Genomic DNA, 15,286 nt, shown 5'->3' with positions numbered 1-15,286 from the left:
ACCGACCCCAAGGTGCTCCTTCCATGTCCCCTGTCTTCCCTCTGCTCGGTCTCACTGATGCGCAGCCACGTTGATCCTCCTCTTGCCCTCAGATGTTTATGCTTGAGTCCGTCTGCCTGGAACGGACTCTCTTCCCTCCCAGCTGCAGGTGTCTGAGTGCCCGGCTCATCTCACTGAGGGGTCAGCTCAGATACAGCCTCGTCCGAGAGGTGCCCCTGGCCGGCACAGCCTCTGTCTGCCCAACACTGTTCCACTGTCTAGCGTCCCTCTCCAACTTTGAGACTACTGCCCTGTGCAGGGCTAGTTCAAAGCCAGGTCCCAGGTGAGGCTCTCTCCTTAAATGCTCAGCAAATATTTGTTGATGATTTCACTACGTTTTCCTGGGAGTCATGATCCATCATTTTCCAGGATGTTAAAGCAAGTGGCTTTTGCTTCCTACGGGAGGCTGACGATGGCTCCCAAAGACGTGTCCACCTCCTCTGTGAGTGAGACGTTACTTTCAAAAAAGTGGCTTTGAGGGTGCCTGGGCGGCTCAGTGAGTTGAGCATCCAACTCTTGATTTCAGCTCAGGTCATGAGCTCACAGTGCGTGGGATTGAGCCTCACGTTGGGCTCTGTGCCCAACACATTCTCATTCTCTCTCTCTTTCTGCCCCTCCTCACTCCCAAAATAAGTAAATAAACTTAAAACAATATCTTTGCAGGGGCGCCTGGGTGGCTCAGTCCGTTAAGCGTCTGACTTCGGCTCAGGCCATGATCTCACGGTCCGTGAGTTCGAGCCCTGCGTCGGGCTCTGTGCTGACACCTCGGAGCCTGGAGCCTGCTTCGGATTCTGTGTCTCCCTCTCTCTCTGACCCTCCCCTGTTCATGCTCTGTCTCACTCTGTCTCAAAAATATATAAACATTTTTTAAAAATTAAAAAAAAAGGGGCACCTGGGTGGCGCAGTCGGTTAAGCGTCCGACTTCAGCCAGGTCACGATCTCGCGGTCCGGGAGTTCGAGCCCCGCGTCGGGCTCTGGGCTGATGGCTCGGAGCCTGGAGCTTGTTTCCGATTCTGTGTCTCCCTCTCTCTCTGCCCCTCCCCCGTTCATGCTCTGTCTCTCTCTGTCCCAAAAATAAATAAACGTTGAAAAAAAAATTAAAAATTAAAAAAAAAAACTTTGCATGTGTGATTAAGATAAGGATCTTGAGAGGAGGAAACCATCCTGGAATGTCTGATGGACCCCGAACTCAATCACAAGTGTCCCAGTAAGAGAGAGGCAGGGAGAGACTCAACACTGAGAAGACCCCACGAAGGTAGGAGGTACGTGGCCACAAGCCCAGGGATGTGGGAAGCCACAGAAGCCAGGGGAGGCAGGAAAGGACTCTTTCTAGAACCCCAAGGGGAAGCATGGCCCTGATTTGGGCCTTCTGGCCTCCAGGACGGTGAGACAGTGTTTGTGGTCATTTGTTAGAGCAGCCGCAGGAAACTGACAACATGGGGCGGCAAAGGTGTCTTACGAAGGTTTTATCTTACGTTTTGTCAACTGCTGCTGGGGTGGAGCGTTTTGTTATTCGCTTACGGGCTGTTCAGCCTTCATGGTTCAGGTTTGCTTGCTTTTGTTTTCTTTTATTTTAACAGCTTCATTAAGATACAATTCACCCACCCGAAGGCATGAGCCAATGGTTTGGGGTCAGGGGGCGTCCTCAGCTGCCACGCTCCCCCTCCGCTCTACAGTGAGCCTCGCCAGCCCACCGGTCCCCTTCCCGGGCTCATAACAGCACTGACATCCGAGGCTCGGGCCCAGACTCCGGTCTGGGGTTTGTGGCAGGCTGTGGCTCCTGCTTGGCTGATTCCAATCAGAGCCAGGGGATGATCTCAGGGTACACGGTGGGTTCTCACACGCTCTGCCTGGAACCGCTCTCCGCAGCCCTCCGCCATGGGTGGTCTTGGTCTAATCTTCCCGGGTGATCCTCTCAAGGACCATGACAAGCACTCTTGCGACCTGGAGAGGCTCAGAGAGGTTAAGTAACTTACCCAGGGTCCCACAGTGAATAAGAGAGTAAGTGAACAAAAAAACGAGGTAACCACCCGCAGCTCTACAGGTGTCCCCCTCACCCCCAGTCCAGGCTCTCTCGGCTCACAGCCCCTTCCTCTGCCCTGAGGATGCCAGTCAGACACATATAGGAGAGGGGAACTAAAGGGGCTCAATGGCATGAGGTTGGGGGGTGTGTGCAGGGACCTGGGTGGGCCATAAAACCCTGCTGGCTGAGGGCTTCCTGGAGGAGGCAACATTTCCCACCAGGGTCCCACTGATCTTTTCATCCTAAAGCCCCCTGGGGGATTTGTCTCCTTCTCACACAACTCCCTGCCACCACACTCAGAGTGGCCCGGAGTTGCCAGACCTGTTCTCTAAACAAATGCAGCCAACTCCCAGCCCAGCCTGGGGAGGGGTGTAGGTCTATGAATTAAGAGGCAGCTTCTGCTAGGTCTCCCCCACAGCCGCTCCACTGCGGGGCCTGGGCACAGGAGTCTGGTAGAAGCCGACAGGCTGCTGGGGCTCCTGGGAGGATTGGCAGACGGCAGAAGCAGGGGTGAGACCGGGCCGAGGAGCAGAATCAGCACCCCTGGAGGCAGAATGTCAGGCAAAGAGGGCAAAGGTGCAGCGAAGGATCCAGGGTCGGAGCCCACACTGGGGTACGTGGGGCCCTGCGGTCGGGAGCCAGCAGCGCGAGGGAGTGAAATGTGGGGCCACAGGGCCAGGGGTCGGGAGCGGGCTCAGCTCAGGCAGGTGTCACTGCCCTGCTCCGGCTGTGCCTTCTGACTGGATCTCACTTTCCACCCCCCCCCTCCACTCCCCCCCCCCCACAGGCAGGTTCCTGGGAACACCCTCGGAGGAACCATCCCTCCAGGCCTGTGTTGGTCTAGCCCCAGGGGGTGGGGGTGGGGGGACAGATCCCATCCTTCCCGGAGGAGCTCCCAGGCTGGGGGAGGAGGCAGCATGTGGACAGACTGGGACCAGCCAGGTGTCACCGGGGCTGGGATGGGGATGGCTGGAGTCGGGAGACAAAAAGGGGGGAGCTCCTCGGGAGGCGAGGCCAGAGCTGTCTTTGATATAGGGTTGTAAAAGCGACGCTTACTGACATTTCTTTCCGCTTCTGGAAGTATCGCAAGCTTACTACGGAACATCTGGGAGAGGCGGAGAGATGCTAGGAAGTCAATAAAAAAGCCCAGGGTGCACCTTGGTGCAGGGTCTCAGTGCCGGTGGGGTGAGGGGCTAGGGCCACACAGACTGGGACTGAAGCCGCCACATAGCAGCCTCGAGGAGGGCAAATCGGGTCGCCTCTCGGAGCCCCGGTTTCCTCATCCTTCCAACGGGGCAGTAACGAAACCCGCGAGGCTCAAAAGAGACGTCGCACACCAAGCACTCAGCTCCGGGGCACCGGCTGTGCTCCCCATGTAGCCTGTGTTCTGGGACGTGCCCACTGGCCGCGGGATAAACTGCAGGGCCCTGCCCAGCTGTGTCTTGTTTCTCAAACCCCGGGCACACGCGCGTCCCTCTGCCCAGAACGCGTGCCCCCCGAGAGCCTCCGCCCCTGCCCCTTCCCCGCTGCAGCTGGCTCCCGCTGGTGGGGCCTGTCGCCGGCCTCTCGGAGCCCGCGGCACACCCTTTCACGCTTGGGGATTGCTTTCGGTGCCACCGTTCTGTGTTTGATTTTTTTTAATGTTCATTTTTGAGAGAGAGAGAGAGAGAGAGAGACGGAGAGTGCGAGCAAGGGAGGGGCAGAGAGAGAAGGGGAGACCCAGAACCCGAAGCAGGCTCCAGGCTCCGAGCTGTCAGCACAGAGCCCGATGCGGGTGTTCGAACTCACAAACCGTGAGATCAAGATCTGGGCCACCGACTGGGGCCACCCAGGCGCCCCTGTTCCTCTGTGTTTAGACTGTGAGGTCCCGAAGGGCCGACCGAGTCTTTTGCAGTCACCCACATGGCCCGGGCCCGGCCAAAGCCTCTCTGACAAGCAGCCGGGAGTTTCTTGTCAGCAACTCCTGAGGCCTTGCTCCCCTGCAGCAGGGAAGGCACGACAGGGAGGCACCTTGGATGAGAAGCAGGAACCAGCTGGTCAGCTCCAGCCCCACCCCTGGCCTTGCTGCTGACCTCACCCCCCACCCAGCTGTCTGTTTCCTCACTTACTGGGCAACAGTGGGGATGGGGCTGGGGATCTGGCCACCCTTGAGCTGAGTCTGAGATTGTCCCCAGGCACCCCAGGTGTGCACAATGGGGACACAGACAATGACGGCTGAGAAAGGCAGGGGGCTCCTGCCCTGCCAGCCTCACCTGGAAAAGGTACCATGGGCTGGGGCCAGGATCTTGGGGTGGACATCGGGACCCCCAGGTGCCATAACTCATCCCAGACTCCTCCGCTCTGGGCCTCGATTCAGGGCTGAGGCTTTTGACCCTAGAGAGGTACTAGGGAGCCATGGACAAAGTTAGAGCAGGGCTGATAGGACCAGGAGCTGTTTGAACCCCAGGCAGGGAAAGCTGGGTGAGGGAGGGTGATGCTGGCATTCCAGGCAGAGCTCTGGGACTGAGGGTGGGCAGTGCCGTGGTCCACTCAGGCCTCGCTCCTCCGGGAAGTGCTCAGGAGGAAATGGGGCTCTGCTGTCTGGGGCAGCGGTCTAGGTGGGACGCAGTCCCCCCCCACACACACACCGGGCCTGGCTGTGGGCGGGCACGACCGGGGCCCCCTTCCAGCCCGTGACAAGAACAAGTCTTTACTGAGCAACTACTGTGGACTGTATCCTCTGGACCCTGTGGTCCAGAGCCCCTGTCCCCACGGAAGGGAGTGCACAGTGCCAGGAGTGACGGCCTCACCGCCAGGGGGAGGGAGGCATCTGCAGACCGCCTGGGAGTGTGTGCAGCATCTGTCCCGTCGCCCCGAATTCCCCCGCTGGGACAACCCCCTGAGCCGGGCACTAGCTGATTTCCTTGTGTCATGGTTTCCGAGAATAGTAACCACGGCCGCCGACGTGCGCTGAGGGCTGCACGGCCAGGCCTGTGCTGTGTGCTCCACAGAGGTGGGCTGTTCCCACTTCCCAGATGAGGAGACTGAGGCTCGGAGAGAAGGAGTGACCGGCCTGGGGCCCTGGGAGTGGTGGAGGCACGGATGGGACCGCCGAACTGCAGGTGCCCAGGGGAGAGGCTGAGCCCCATCTCCTCCACGGCCAGCGCGCTGAGGTCCTGGGCTCCGGCCTGTGAGATGCGGCTGAGGACAGAGGACAGCCCAAGACCACATGGACAGACAGACACACACACAGAGACGTACACACAGACACACACAGGCACACAGAGAGACAGAAATATGCACACGGACAGACAGACACAGAAAGACAGGGAGGCACACAGGTAGCCTCTGGGTTGGGGTGCTCAGAACCCCCTTTTGCTCTAGGTCTAGGGAATGCACCCCCTCTGCCGGGCCCCTGCTCCCTGGCCCCCCGCAACCCCCCCCCCCACCCTCAGCCCTGCGGGGGTTCCCTTGGGCCGTCTGGCTACGGCCCAGAGGGATTCGAGGCCCCAGGCTCTCTCAGCTCTCAACCTGGCCCTCCGCCTCTGCCTTTCCGTGCATGCTCGCCCACCAGAATGTTCCTCTGCTCCTTGCGCTGAGACCCTCCTTCCAGGACCACCTCCCCAGAGCAGACCCGAGGCCCTCCTTCCCCTGCGGGCACCTGTGGATGGCACGCCCGGCCTCGCTTTCCCCGTGAGCCACTGCAAGCATTCTGTTAAGAACCGTCAGAGTCCCTGCTTCAGGCCCAGAGGGGGCCCTCCGTGTCACCCGTTGAATCCCTGCTTCTCAGTTTTGCTTGCGGCCTGGTGCCAGGGCTGGAGGGGACCCAGGCGCCAGTGTGGGTGGGGCACACACATTGGAGGCGTGCGCGGGGGCAGCCCGGGCCCTCTGGGGCTACACGTGTGTCCCTGCGGGAGTGTCCTGAGCCCTCGTGGCTGCGGCCAGGGCCGGGGGCGAGGCGACTGGCCGTGAGGGTGGGGGAGCCCTGGCCCACGCCGCCCCTTCCCTGCAGGATGGACCCCTTCGCGGACACGCTGAGGCGGCTGCGGGAGGCCTTCAGCGCAGGGCGGACTCGGCCGGCCGAGTTCCGGGAGGCGCAGCTCAGGGGCCTGGGCCGCTTCCTGCAGGAACACAAGCAGCTTCTGCAGGAGGCGCTGGCGCAGGACCTGCACAAGGTGAGGGGGGGCGGGGCAGGGGTGAGGGGGCAGGACTGGGGGACCAGGGATGCATGGGGGCAAGGATGGGAGGGGGGGCGGGGCTGGAGGAGCAGGGCTGGGGGGCAAGGATGGGAAGGGGGAGCAGGGCTGGGGGGCAAGGATGGGAAGGGGCGGGGCTGGGGAGCAAGGATGGGAAGGGGGTGGGGCTGGGGGGCAGGGCTGGGGAGGCCAGGATAAGTGGGCGGGGACAGTGGCATCCTCTAGGCCCCCAGGAAGGGAAACTAAAAGCCCATCAAGCCCCACCCCCTTCCCTGTGCCTGGAGGGCCTGTTCTGCAGGGCCATCCACTCATTTCTTCACCCACTCCACAACTATTTACTGAGGACCTACTACGTGCCAGGTACACGGTTCTAGGCTCTGGGGGTGCAACAGGGGAAAAAACAAAGTCCCTGTGCCCAGGGAGCTGGCCTTCTAGAGGGAAGCACAGAACAATAAATAAATAATTGTATAGCCCGTTGGATGGAGAGACCGTCCCGGGGCGAAGGGGGCGGGAGAGGACCAGGATCAGGGTGCTGTCTTATATGTGGAGGTCAGGAGGTCAGGGACAGTTCCCCCAAGAAGATGGCATTTGAGCAGAGACACGGAGAACAGTGCCTCACGGCACCCGGGGTCATGGATCAGGGCACCCCCGTCCTTTGGGGACGGCAAAGTGCGGCCACAAGGACTCATGTTGAGGGTGTGGCCTGGCGATGCCTGTTCCCTTTCTCAGTGTCCCCGACCTGCCATTCACCAGGATGCGCTGGGACTGTGGCCAGGTGAGGCCCAGGCTTCCTTGTCGGCCATTTCTGGAATCGTCCGTCTCTCTATGAAACCAGCGTGCCGGACCACATCCCCCTTGGTGTGCCCTTGCCTGAGGGGCCCAGCTTTGCCTTCTGTGGGAAGTGTCCCACTCCCTGGGCCTGGTCCAGGACGGAGGGGCCCACATCTCCCACCCCCAGTGAGCCTCGGCCACCGCCCACCTGCTGGCCTGGCCTGGCCGCCTCTGTGAGACCTGACCCGTCTAGCTGGTCCCTTTTCTCCCTTGGGCTCAGGTTTTACCTACTGCCTCTCATTCCAACTCCTCAAGGCTCCGGGAGCACAGGAAATCAATCCTGCCCCTGACCCTTCTGGTAGACAGCATCTGCCCTGCCTTCCCTGAACCAGTTCTCTCATTTCACCCCCAACAGTCCTTCCAGGGAGGGACAGTCACCCCCAGTCATCCCCACAGGAGGCTCAGAGAGGGCGCGTTCTTGCCTCAGGGCACACAGCCCTGGATGAAAACAGCCTCCTCTTCCAAAGTTCAGCTGGGTCCAGCCTGCTCGTAAACTGGTCCAAACCTCGCTCAGGTCAAGGGCCACCTTGCTGGGCAGGAACGTGAGCTTTGGACACGGGCTCAGCGGAAGGCATGCCTGAACCAGGCTCAGCTCCTAGAAGCGCCGGTGTATGTGGTTCTTTTCCCCAAGGTCCCGGCTCCCTCTTCCTCAAGGCTCAGCTCTGGCCCTGGCCTTGCCCCTGGCTCGTTGAGTGACCCTGGACAGGCTTCGGTTCACTCTCTGGACTGTCCCGGCACACCTCAGGCTCGCCCCTCTCGATTCTAGTGGGGGAGAGCTTGCACTATAACAGCCGAGTCTCGGGCATCAGGACGGCCTGACTCTGTATCCCAGGCCATGGGCCTCCAGCTCCTGTAGCCCTCGGCCGGGTCTCTTCTCCCCGGCAGGAGTGGAACAGACATACCCACAGGCAGAAATCAGGATAATAATCCCCCTATTGATTTTTGCCTCTCTCTCACTCCTGCCCTGTCCCCTGGGCCGTGGGAACTATCCACAATCACCCAGGGACATCTGTCCCCGGTGTTCCCCTGCAGACTGATAGCCACACAGCAGGCCACAGCGCGGCCACACCGACAGTTGAATTAGATCTTGTCCCTGCTCTGCTCGACAGTCCTCGCCCCCGTTGCCTGGGCCCATCACCTCACCCACTGTGCTCTTTGTTTAGCAGGAACATAGCCAGCCTGCACCCGCCTCAGGGCCTTTGCACATGCTGTGCCCTTTGCCTGGAAGATTCTGCCTCCAGGTATCCTTGGGCTCCCTTCCTCCCTATCTTCGCTGCTCAAATGTCCCCGCATCTCCGAGGCCAGCGCTGACTGCGCCACCCAGGCGCCCCTTCCTCTCACCGTGTTTCGCCTTCCCTTGCTCTTGTCACATCAGTGTTCTCCCTAGCATGTTGGCTGTTCCTCTACAACATCGGCTCTGTCCGGGTCATCAGGCTGTCCGTGCATCCGGTCACGGCTGCGCTCCGGGCACTGTAAGCATTCACCGACCACTGAGTGGATGAATGAACGAGCAAATAAGAGGAGGGCTTGCTTGGAGGAGGCTGTGCCCGCCACAGGGCCCTGGCCAGCTGCCAACGCGGGTCCCCTGGCCTCTCCCCCGCAGTCAGCCTTCGAGTCGGAAGTGTCTGAGATCAGCATCACCCAGAGTGAGATCAACTTGGCCCTCAGGAATCTGAGGGCCTGGATGAAGGATGAGAAAGTGCCCAAGAATCTGGTGAGCCAGCCTGGGGGTCAGGGCGGGCGGGCAGCCAGGTGGAGGGCGGCACAGAGCGGCTGGGGGGGTCTCTACGCCTCGTCACTCACCACCATGCTGGCGGGGGCCCAGGCCACGCAGCTGGACTCGGCCTTCATCCGGAAGGAGCCCTTCGGCCTGGTGCTTGTCATCGCCCCCTGGAACTACCCTGTGAACCTGACCCTCGTGCCCCTGGTGGGCGCCCTTGCCGCAGGTGAGAGCAGTTTCCACCTTCCCGCTGCCGCTGTCCCCGCCCTCGGGCCTCACGGTGGCCCACAGAGCCAGTGAGCAGGGAGCCGGCAATAATTGGCTAAGAAAACCTGCTTCCCAGCTGGCCCACCATGCCCGGGCTGTGGGGCCTTGGGCCCGTCGGTCACCTCTCTGAGCCAGATTCCTCAACTGAAAGGAGAGTGAGGCGGGACGGGAGGGGCCACCCCTCTCCCAGCGCTCCCCCTGCCCTGCCCTGGCCTGCAGGGAACTGCGTGGTGCTGAAGCCATCGGAGTTCAGCAGGAGCACCGAGAAGGTCCTGGCTGAGGTGCTGCCCCGATACCTGGACCAGGTGAGCCGGGCAGGGAGGGGACCGAGCAGCTACCCTTGGGCCGAGCAGGGCCAGGCAGGCCCCCTCGGGCAGGACCCGAGTTCCACCTTCAATCCTGCCTCCCCTGGGTTGTGTGGCCGTGGCCGGGTCACCACCCCCTCAGCCTCTTTCCCTCTGGGTGAAGCAGAGGGGTGGGGATCACAGCTGTGCTCTGAGGGGCCTGTCCCCTGGGGACTCCCATCTGTCATCTGGTCACCCCTGCTTGCCACGCCCCAGCCTCCGCTCCCCCAAACCCCAGCCAGGCTCTTAACCACGCGCCTGTGGGGCTGCGACTGGCAGGTGCCCAGTGTCCCCGGGCAGCTCGCTGCTCCCACCTTCGTCCCACCTGGTCCACCTAGAGCCCTGGCAACTGGGGGGTCAGGCCAGGCAAAGGGGGGCGGCCCCACGCAGGCAGGCCAGCCTCTGGGGTCTCCGGGCTGGGGTCCCAGAGGGATCCGTCTGCCATCCCGCCCTACAGAGCTGCTTTGCCGTGGTGCCGGGCGGGCCCCAGGAGACGGGGCAGCTGCTGGAGCACAAGTTCGACTACATCTTCTTCACGGGTGAGGCTGATCCCCCGGGACCCTCGGAGGGCTGGGTCCTATCCCCTGGCGCAGGCCCCTTCACTGGTCACAGTGTCACAGAGGACAGCATCTGTCCCTGCTGAGCTCTCATTGTGCCCCCACGACCTTCCGTACCACCCACTGGCCTCAGGACCTTGTACGTGTGACCCCGCCAACCCAGAGGCCTTGTGGAGGGCTGGACAGGTGAGGGATTGGAGGCCAAGGTGACAAAGAAATGAGGCCCCCAGCCTGGGTCACCCCCTGGGGCCAGGATCGGGGAAGGCTGGATTTTCCTTCCAGGCCCTCCGAATTGTTCTCAGAGGTCACTTGTCATCTCCCTGACATGTGTCCACGAGGCCCAGGCACCACCTGGCTTCAAGTGGCTAGGAGGAAGTTTCTCTGAGTGAAAGAGCCGAGGAGGCAGGTAGGTGGCAGTCTTACCTGGCCAAGGTTCTGGAAGAGAGGGAATCTTGCTCACTGGCCTCCTGCCTTGCACCCTTTGTCCACGTCAGAGCAGGGAGAGCGCTGTCTCTGCCTCTCTGCCCCCCCCCAGACCCTGCCACAAGCCCGGGACAGGGCCCAGAGGCCCCCTGCCCTGGCGGTCAGGGAGGGTGACTATAGAAGCAGGGGGCAGGGTCCTCAGCTGGTCCTACAGATTCCTAGTGAGGGCGAGAGGACAGCCGGGAGGAGGCGGTCCTCCTTCTAGCATCCCAGCCGCGGCTTGGCGGGTTTTGGGCCTTGGGCCCCCGTGACCGCGGCCAGGAGCCTGGGCAGCTTGTGTAGGGGCCGGCAGACTGACCCGGACATACTCTGCCACAACCTCCCGGCTTCTCCGGGCCTTTCCTTATCTGACGATGGTCACAGGTCTGTCTCCAGGACACATGAACTCATGGGAGCCTTTGTCACGGCACATGGCCTGGGGAATGTGTTGTTCACTTGCTCACTGCATTCTGAGAGAGCGTGCCCTGTCCAGACTCTGTCACGTCATAACGAGGGCACAGGGGACAGAGAGAGGAACAGCATCTCTTGGAAGGGCCCATGACAGGAAGCTCGTCGGGGTTCAACAGACAGGGAGGACCTCACAGGAAGGCCTCCCAGACAAAGAGATGGTTTTGAAAGACAGGAGGACCTGAAGGAAGAAGGGGGCGGGGGGGGGGCGGAAGGTGGGTGGAGGGGACTGTGAGGCCCTGCAGATCAAGCCAGAGGAGAGAGGTGGGGACAAGCAGGTGGCCACTTCAACCAAGAGTCAGGAGCGGAGGGAAGGGTGGGTGGTGAGGGGGGCAGGACGGCCATGTTGGTCGGAGAGGGAGACCCAGGTGCCGGCCCTGGAGCTGGAGTCTGGTCTCGGGCCAGAGCAGTCAGAGTCAGTGCTGGAGGAGCCTGGGGAGGTGGGGAGGGGTGCAGGGCAGCGTGGAAGCAAGAGTCACTGGCAGGGTGAGCCTGGGACCAGAAGCAGGGCAAGGGGCGCCTGGATTTCTGACCGGGCAGCTCGGGAGAGGGAGCAGGGGCCTGGCTGGCTGCCCCGCACAGAGCCCTGCACAGACTCCACGGAGACCCTGCGTTGTTCGGGCTGGTCTGGCGGAGGACGTGAGCAGGGTCCTGGTGCAGCTCTCCGGGGAGTGGGCCCTCCTCGAGGGGTCCCGATCCCCAGGCTGAGGCCGTCCCGCCTGGCTGAGGTGACTGAGGGCCACTCTGGTTTCTGTCCACCACCAGGGAGCCCTCGGGTGGGCAGGATCGTCATGTCTGCCGCCGCCAAGCACCTGACGCCCGTCACGCTGGAGCTGGGGGGCAAGAACCCCTGCTACGTGGACGACGACTGTGACCCCCAGACCGTGGCCAACCGCCTGGCCTGGTTCCGCTACTTCAACACCGGCCAGACCTGCGTGGCCCCCGACTACGTCCTGTGCAGCCCTGACACGCAGGAGCGGCTGCTGCCCGCCCTGCAGAGCGCCATCACCCGCTTCTACGGCGAGGACCCCCGGAGCTCCCCGGACCTGGGCCGCATCATCAGCGACAAGCACTTCCAGCGGCTCCGAGGCCTGCTGGGCTGTGGCCGCGTGGCCATTGGCGGCCAGAGCGACGAGAGCGAGCGCTACATCGGTGAGCCTGCCGTCCTGCCACGACCCCCGTGGGAAGGCCCGTCCATGAGGCGGGTCCTGCCTGGGCCGCGAGTCTGGGCCGCGAGTCTGGGCCGCGAGGCTCCCACTTGGGCCGCGAGTCTGGGCTGCGAGTCTGGGCCGCGAGTCTGGGCCGCGAGTCTGGGCCGCGAGGCTCCCACCTGGGCCGCGAGTCTGGGCCGCGAGTCTGGGCCAGGAGGCTCCCACCTGGGCCGCGAGTCTGGGCTGTGAGTCTGGGCCGCGAGTCTGGGCCGTGAGTCTGGGCCGAGAGGCTCCCACCTGGGCCGCGAGTCTGGGCCACGAGTCTGGGCCAGGAGGCTCCCACCTGGGCCGCAAGTCTGGGCTGTGAGGCTCCCACCTGGGCCGTGAGTCTGGGCTGCGAGTCTGGGCTGCGAGTCTGGGCCGCGAGGCTCCCACCTGGGCCGCGAGTCTGGGCTGCGAGTCTGGGCTGCGAGTCTGGGCCGAGAGGCTCCCACCTGGGCCGCGAGTCTGGGCTGCGAGTCTCCCACGGCTGCACTGGCCGCGCCCAGCCTGGACCCCGGCTCTGGGAAGACCGTTGGGAGGCACGGGCGCTCCGCCTCAGCCCCGGCCAGGCTGGAGAACCCCTCACGGTCCTTCCTGGGGGCCATGGGGACACTGTCTTCCCCAGAAGGTCCCTGAGCCCTGCCCGAGGCCCCCCTCCCCAGGGCTGAGCCGCCCCCTGTGCCCGCAGCCCCCACGGTGCTGGTGGACGTGGAGGAGATGGAACCCGTGATGCAGGAGGAGATCTTCGGACCCATCCTGCCCATCGTGAACGTGAGGAGCCTGGACGAGGCCATCGACTTCATCAACCGTCGGGAGAAGCCCCTGGCCCTGTATGCCTTCTCCAACAACAAACAGGTGGGGGCTCGGGTGGGGCTGGGACAAGAAAGGGGTTTAAAAAAGGTGCAGACTGGTGACCTCCCCCCATCACAGCCCACCCTGGGAGGGTTAGGGCAGCACCACTTGGCCAACGGTTCCCTGCACAAGGCTCCTGGCAGGGAGGGCTTGGGCAGGGCCGAAAACCTGCCAGATGGGTGGCTGGCCAGCCGTCTGCCCTGGCCGGGTTAGCCTCCAGCTAGACGATGGGGTGCCTTTTTCTATCTGGCCTGCTCAGAGAGCCCCTTCTTCCTAAAGTGCATGAAGGCTCTGTGTGGGCAAGCAGAGGCCCTGAAGGGGGAACGGGGCAGAGCTCCGGGGGACCTGACAGGCAGAGGGACATGCCTGCCAGTGCATGGCTGGTGCTTCCTACCCTTCCTGCCGCCCCTCACGGTCACGGGCTCCCTCCATGTGGAAGGGGCTCAGAGGCTCAGAGGGGAGATGTCTCAGCAGAGGACGGGAACAAAGTTGGCTGCTCTGCTCCCAGTGGAACGGTTGAGGGCCCAAGCCCTCTTCCCGGATCACAAGCCCACCACCGGCCGCCCCCCTCCTCCCCCCAGGTAGTGAACCAGATACTGGATCGGACCAGCAGCGGGAGTTTCGGAGGCAATGAAGGCTTCATCTACCTGACTCTGCCGTCCCTGCCGCTGGGGGGAGTCGGTGAGCCCTGCCCTCCTCTACCCTCCAGCCCCCATTCCCAGGGAAGCCCGGGTGGGTACTCCGATCCCCGGAAGGCCCAGTTTCGCCTTCACTCTCTTGCTCCTGGCCCCGGGTCTCTCAAGGCCTCAGTTTCCCTATCCGCACAATGGCTTTTTGAGTGGCTCAGCTTTCCCTGAGGTCCTTGCCAGCTCTGGGCCCCCACTTGGGCAGGAGACTGCTGCTGAGGCTGGGTGGGCTGCCGGCCTCAGCCCCTCCCCTCCACGTCCTCGCAGGGAACAGCGGGATGGGACGATACCACGGCAAGTTCTCCTTCGACACCTTCTCCCACCACCGCGCCTGTCTGCTCTCCCACCCCGGCCTGGAGAAGCTCAATGAAATCCGCTACCCTCCCTACACTAACAGCAGAGAGCAGCTGGTCAGCTGGGCCTTGGGGTCCCACAGCTGCACCCTCCTGTGAACACCCTGTGCCCCTCCAGTGCCCTACCCCCACGATCCCTCTGTCCTGCCGCTGCCCAGGTGTTCAGTGTGGGGCTCGGAGGGAGGGGATCCTGTCCAGGAGTGCAAAGGTCGTCTTCTTGGGCCTTTGTCTCAACAAAGGCTGGGCAGGACCTCTGGGCCTTTGGTCCGGCTGTTTTCAGGGCCAAAGTCCTTGCCTGTGGTCTCCTGATTCAGCTTGGCTATGCCTGGTGATGGAATTCTTGTGGTTAGAAAGGACTCCCTTGTATCAGATCTATAATTAGGCCCCCCAAATACAGGGCGACTTCTAACAGCGCCACTCACACCTGGTTTGGGGAGCTGACATAATCTGATCTTGAGCCCGGACCTGGCTAGTTGCCGAAGTCACCCGATGTCCCTGGCAAGGACTCTGATGCTGTGGGTAGGTGGAATCAACAGGAAAGAGTACAAGGGGTGATTAGTCACATCTCCTCTGGGCACAGGAGGGGGTGTGCACATTCCGGACATGTCTATCATCCGGCCGCAGACTCCCAGGAGGAGATCGTGGTCGGCAGAGTCTAAACCTAGCCACTCCATCCGACATATGGGGAAACTGAGGTCTAGAGACAGCAGGGGGCCGAACCGAGTTTTTACAGGAAAGCAGGGCAGAGCTGAATGATGGCGGGTTTCTGGAGAAATTTGGGGGGGGGGGGCATCAGTAAACAGAATATATCTAGTGCATCGTGACCTGCCTCTTACTCTTCCCCAAATCCTCATCCTGGGAGCTCACTTCCAACCACCCCCCCCACTCTTCATGGGGCTCCTCACCCCTCAGAGCCATGGGCAGACTGGGGGCGTGGCCTCCGGTTGAGGGAAAAGGAGGAGGATGGCCGTCTTGCACACCACGATCCCTGAAATGTGGCCCCCGGTGACCATCTAGTCAATGAGGGCATCTATCCACTGTGTTCAGATTCTCTGGTCCCCTGATGATGGCAGCCTGGTCTGCACGGTGACGGGGGACAGCCTGGCTTAGGCCACATGCCGTGTCCACACATATTTAGAAGCCTCGCCCAGAGGAAGGGACTGATACAATCAAGTTGCCGGTCCCTCCGCGGCCGGGAGCTCCGGTGGGTGGCCCCAGCTTCTTTCGCAATTGTCTTGGGTATTGTTTAGAACACACAGGACGTGCAATTATGTCACTGACCGAGTCACTGTACTCGGAGGGCAGTCCGGCCTCCT

General features: G+C 62.3%; 1 protein-coding gene across 8 annotated transcripts; it reads left to right on the top strand.

Moving 5' to 3' along the window:
• The first annotated feature begins 2,456 nt into the window (after positions 1-2,456).
• Positions 2,457-14,174, top strand: LOC105259663 (aldehyde dehydrogenase family 3 member B1-like). Of its 8 annotated transcripts, none has more exons than XM_045039618.1 (11): positions 2,457-2,675; positions 6,054-6,216; positions 8,235-8,540; positions 8,672-8,782; positions 8,894-9,014; positions 9,275-9,360; positions 9,857-9,938; positions 11,652-12,038; positions 12,768-12,934; positions 13,513-13,612; positions 13,885-14,174. In XM_045039618.1, exons 1-11 carry the CDS (start codon positions 2,617-2,619, stop codon positions 14,067-14,069), a joined length of 1,767 nt encoding a protein of 588 aa, XP_044895553.1. In that variant the 5' UTR covers positions 2,457-2,616; the 3' UTR covers positions 14,070-14,174. The 8 variants fall into 8 exon arrangements, with proteins under 8 accessions (XP_044895553.1, XP_044895552.1, XP_044895555.1 ...); XM_045039617.1 differs by having other exon boundaries at positions 8,232-8,540; positions 13,885-14,173; XM_045039620.1 differs by having other exon boundaries at positions 2,459-2,675; positions 8,235-8,309; positions 13,885-14,171.
• Positions 14,175-15,286: the final 1,112 nt, after the last annotated feature.

This window comes from Felis catus, chromosome D1, assembly GCF_018350175.1.
Source record: "Felis catus isolate Fca126 chromosome D1, F.catus_Fca126_mat1.0, whole genome shotgun sequence".
Lineage (NCBI taxonomy): Eukaryota > Metazoa > Chordata > Mammalia > Carnivora > Felidae > Felis > Felis catus.
This window is presented reverse-complemented; position numbering and strand designations above follow the sequence as displayed.